At 37.8% G+C, this 4,274-nt stretch overlaps 1 protein-coding gene across 2 annotated transcripts; it reads right to left on the reverse strand.

The window, feature by feature from the left end:
• Positions 1-511: 511 nt before the first annotated feature.
• On the reverse strand, positions 512-3,372 carry LOC122641726 (protein IQ-DOMAIN 3-like). 2 transcript variants are annotated; one of them, XM_043835015.1, is made up of 5 exons: positions 3,085-3,372; positions 2,498-2,623; positions 2,106-2,402; positions 1,708-1,938; positions 512-1,327 (listed from the first exon to the last, which is right to left on the reverse strand). In XM_043835015.1, the coding sequence occupies exons 2-5, from the start codon at positions 2,570-2,572 to the stop codon at positions 1,148-1,150; spliced, it is 783 nt and encodes a 260-aa protein (XP_043690950.1). In that variant the 5' UTR covers positions 2,573-2,623; positions 3,085-3,372; the 3' UTR covers positions 512-1,147. The 2 variants fall into 2 exon arrangements, with proteins under 2 accessions (XP_043690950.1, XP_043690949.1); XM_043835014.1 differs by lacking the exon at positions 3,085-3,372 and having other exon boundaries at positions 2,498-2,734.
• Positions 3,373-4,274: the final 902 nt, after the last annotated feature.

Raw genomic sequence — 4,274 nt, forward strand, 5'->3', positions numbered from 1 at the left:
ACATATTAATCATATGGCATAATTCAGCAGAATATTTTTGTGCCTTTAAGATCTTCTTAAATGACAAAAATCATCTTAAAAGGCTAAGAAGAAAAAACAAGAGATTCTCATTCAAGTCCAACTGCAAAAACACAACACTTTCTGCCCTTATCTCACAACCCCCCTCAGAAAGAAAAAAAAAAAAAAGAAGTCTGCATTAAAAAAGAATAGACCACAAGACAATAACTCTCATTAACTCCATTCTACTCAAATGAATGGAAAGAAGCCAACCATCACTCAGGAACTGGAATCAAAATAAAATACCCTATTGGAAAGGAAATGTGTTCATCAAAGAGGCCATAAGAAATTTACAAATCCTTTCCGAACTCATACTTTATTTAATCAAACTCAAAAGGATCAGTAAAGATCCCTAAGATGAATGTTTAATGTTTCTAGTTAATCATCTGAACTCCAAATATCTCGTTTTCACCGTCAGAACTAGTGAAAGAAAGTTGGTAATTTGTCATCCCCATAATGGAAAATATCATCAAAAAGCACTCTGTTGGTTCCAGTTCAGCAATGAGAATTCAGAATCAAGGCTGAGATCTTTGGAAGTTTGGTGTGATATTACAGGACCTGACAGACCTTTAATGTAAGGAGATCTCTGTTGAAAACCACTAGGCTTGCCAATCCTGTTGAAGCAAGTAGCATCATTACCAATAGAAGAACAAAATGAGAGTTTACTGTTGGATGGTGAACTTTGATAAGAATAAAAATCTCTGATTTCCAGCCTTTGTTTTGGTGCACTAGATGATCTTGCCTTTGCCCTAGCAGCTTCAGTAGTAGCCATGTATCCTGGAACAGTAGAAAAGCTTAAGAAGGAGCCATTATCAATTGAACTATGTTTTTGTTGGTGAATTGGTCTCCTTGGAAGTGGTATTGGAGAATCCAATTCTCCTGCTTGCTTATGAGTTCGAATTTTTCTGGTCTTAAGCTGTAGTCCTCTCTCTTCATATCTGTCCAATGCATTTGAACAGTCAACTGATTCAATATTATCTGTCCCTTGCCGGACGTCCACGCGTTGTTCTAACCAGTTACTGCACATTCCACCCACCTTACATGGTTCTGATTCTATTTGTTGCCTTTCCTGAAGAATGATATTTTAATCTCATACTTTGAATGAAATAATTTGAATGATCTCCAAACAAATCAGACCTACCTGATGACTAAATGAATATTGCTTCATATGTTCTCCGTTGATCATTGCTTCTTTCTGGCTTAGGAATGTGGTCTTGATTTCTTCTTTTGATAACAAGCTGCCATTCGACCTCTGACATTCTGGTTTGAGCTGTGGAAGAAAAACCAGGAAAAAGAAAAATCTGTTTTTTTTTTTTTTTTGATAGGTAATATCAATTTATTCCAAAAAAACAAAAACAATTACAACCTATAAAGGCAGCCTAAGAGAGATTCATTGATACCAGAACCCCAGGAAGGCCCCAACCCAAAGAAAACAAGAGGAATTTACCAATAGGCCACTCCTCAAGCCTAGACCATTAACAAAAACTGAAATATCAGTTAGTTGATTGAACTCCTAGACTGCTTTGCCCACTCTCAAAATTTTTCTGTTCAATCAATTTATGCTTGTCATATCCAAACCAAAGTGTTGATCCTGAAATTTAACTTCAAAAAATTTCATCATAGTACAGAAAACCAAAGATCATTGCATACCCTTTTGTCCTTGTCTCTCAATTCATAGCTTTGTGCTAGAAATTGTGGCTTCTCTTTGGCAGTCCAGTCCTCCTCAAAAATCCCAAGTCTTATTGCGCGGACCTGAGACTGGATGTTTACAAGAGACTGCAAACTCTTCAGAGTGCTGATTGCTTGGCATCTCACTGCTCGGCCTCGAACCATTGCTTGAAGCCTCACCAGTGCCTTCAGTGCTCGCAATGCTTTCCTTGCCTGTAAAAACCCCCACATGATTCAAGAGAAAGCATCTGTCATGTCATTAAGCCAAATATAGTTGCATTTCCATGAAGAACTAAAATAAAATTTTTTAATACTTCAGTTGGATGAAACCATAAATGATGTTTTTTTAGCAGAAGAGCTAAGAGTCTGAAGTGGCTTACAAGATACCCACGGAAAGCAGTTTGAATTTTAATAGCAGAGAATTCTCTGATTCCCTTCTCTACTTGACGGCGTGATTGAGGGGCATGTGTTAGTCGGACAACCTCAGCTGCAGCCTGAGCAGCTGCAACAGCAGCCTCAGCAGCTGCTGCTGTTGCAATAGCAACAGTCACTGCATGCTTTCTCTGTTCTTCTTCTGCTTCACTCAGTATCTTCTCCTTCAATGAAGATGACTGTGCAATTGTGAGAAGGCGTTTTATCTTAAATCTACCGAGTATCCTTCTCCTCCTCTTCTCTTTCTGGTAATCCAAACATTCCAACAATCAGTTTTGAAATTCTTTCAACAATCTAGCAGTAGGGAATGCAAAATCTGAAGAAACAATTATATATCTACCTTTTCTTGTTTTGATTTTGGCTCCGATACAAAGAGTTTCTTAAGGAGATCAAACCAGCTCCCCTTCATTTCCATTGAGGAATCATCACATCATATAAAATTTATAGATGAACAGACATCCCTGTGCTGTATAAGAATTCAGCTATTTTGTCATTACATCTTCTTATCTTCGAAGTCTACAATACAACAAGAGAATGAGAAGTCATAACTAACATTAAACCCACCCATAAAAGACTGATGGGGGAGGGAGGGAAAGAGAGAAGATGACTAATTGTGTCTGCATCTGCCTGACCCTAAATCAAAACTGTACTAAGAGGATGGAAAAACATCCATAGACACAAAGGAAACCCATTTGGAATGAGAAAATTAACTTTCCTGTGCACAAATTCTATAGCAATATTAATAAAATTCAGAATATAACATTCATTCTCTCCTATCAACCAAAAGCATAAGAATACTGAACCCAACCTGAATAGACACATCAAATAGCCCTGTTCTTAGAATCTCAGACTAGATTTCATTAAACCCAGAAAGAATAGCAATTTTGAATTAAGATGAATAATTGTTTATAGTATCTAATACAGTACCTTAAGCAAGTCCAGAGGAAGTGGAGGACCAAAGCCTAACTTTCTGAAGAACTTTTATCTGAACTATCTTACTTTATTATCTGTAAAATGACCCAAAAGTTTGTTGGAGCAATCATCAGTGGATAATAATCAAAGTTGGTACATCTCTTTTCGGTGGAACTTCTTTAATTCTAACTCCTTTTTCAGTATCAATCCGGCTATTGTTACCCAAGAAAGAAGTGGATCAATTTATCTGTTCAAGTTGTGGGCCTGAAAGCAAGAAATGTCATCAAAAAGCTAGACCCATTCCCTCCAATGATTTAGTTTTGCAGAGTACTCTTGTTTATGAGTCATGGCATGTGACTAGTGTGAATAGCTTTTAACTCCTTGGCCCCTTCCCTGTCCCTCTCCCCTTCCCAACTCATTATCTGTTATGATTTGTTTACCACTCTCTCTCAAAAGAATAGACCAAGATGATAGAGATGGACTGGTGATGTGACTCAATTGGTGTGGAACAAATGGTTCTAATTCAAGTTAATGAATGCAAATGGACCATACAAGTACCTGGATGCCATGTCAATGATCCAACTCAATCTCAACACAACTTAACTCCTTTCCTAATTTTGGTTTTAGGATATGTTTATGTACTAATCAATCGCTCTCAGTCCAACCCGATTAACGGATAGATCGACCAACTCGAACCGATTGTACAAACCTGTCTTAAACCCAACTGATTAAGGACGAGTAATTTACGGATTATTATCCTCTCCAATTCCTAAAGTGAGGCAGTGCGGCAGTGCTACGTGGAGATGTTGACATCTGGTAGCTGCCGTATCCAATGGTCCAAGCTCATTGATATGGATGGTTGGATACGGCAGCTGCCAACACGTGTCGACATCTCCACCCAGCACTGCCGTGTTGCCACACTTTAAGGAATTGGAGAGGATAATTTTCCGTAATGTACCTATCCTAATACCCTTCATTAAAATATAGGACAAAATGGCTTAACCAACCGATAAAGAGTGATTAGCCAATTAATTCAATACCATTAATCAAATCGAACTTGGTCTTGTTTTGAGGACTGGTCTTTCTAATATGGATTCTGTTGGTTTTGGTCCTAACCCTCAAAAGTCCAAGGCCAATAATCCCAACATAAACTGATCAGACTAACAATTTTGACAACCCTAATAAAATCTCAATTCTAAATCCAT

Source organism: Telopea speciosissima, chromosome 10 (assembly GCF_018873765.1).
Source record: "Telopea speciosissima isolate NSW1024214 ecotype Mountain lineage chromosome 10, Tspe_v1, whole genome shotgun sequence".
NCBI classification, from domain to species: Eukaryota; Viridiplantae; Streptophyta; class Magnoliopsida; order Proteales; family Proteaceae; genus Telopea; species Telopea speciosissima.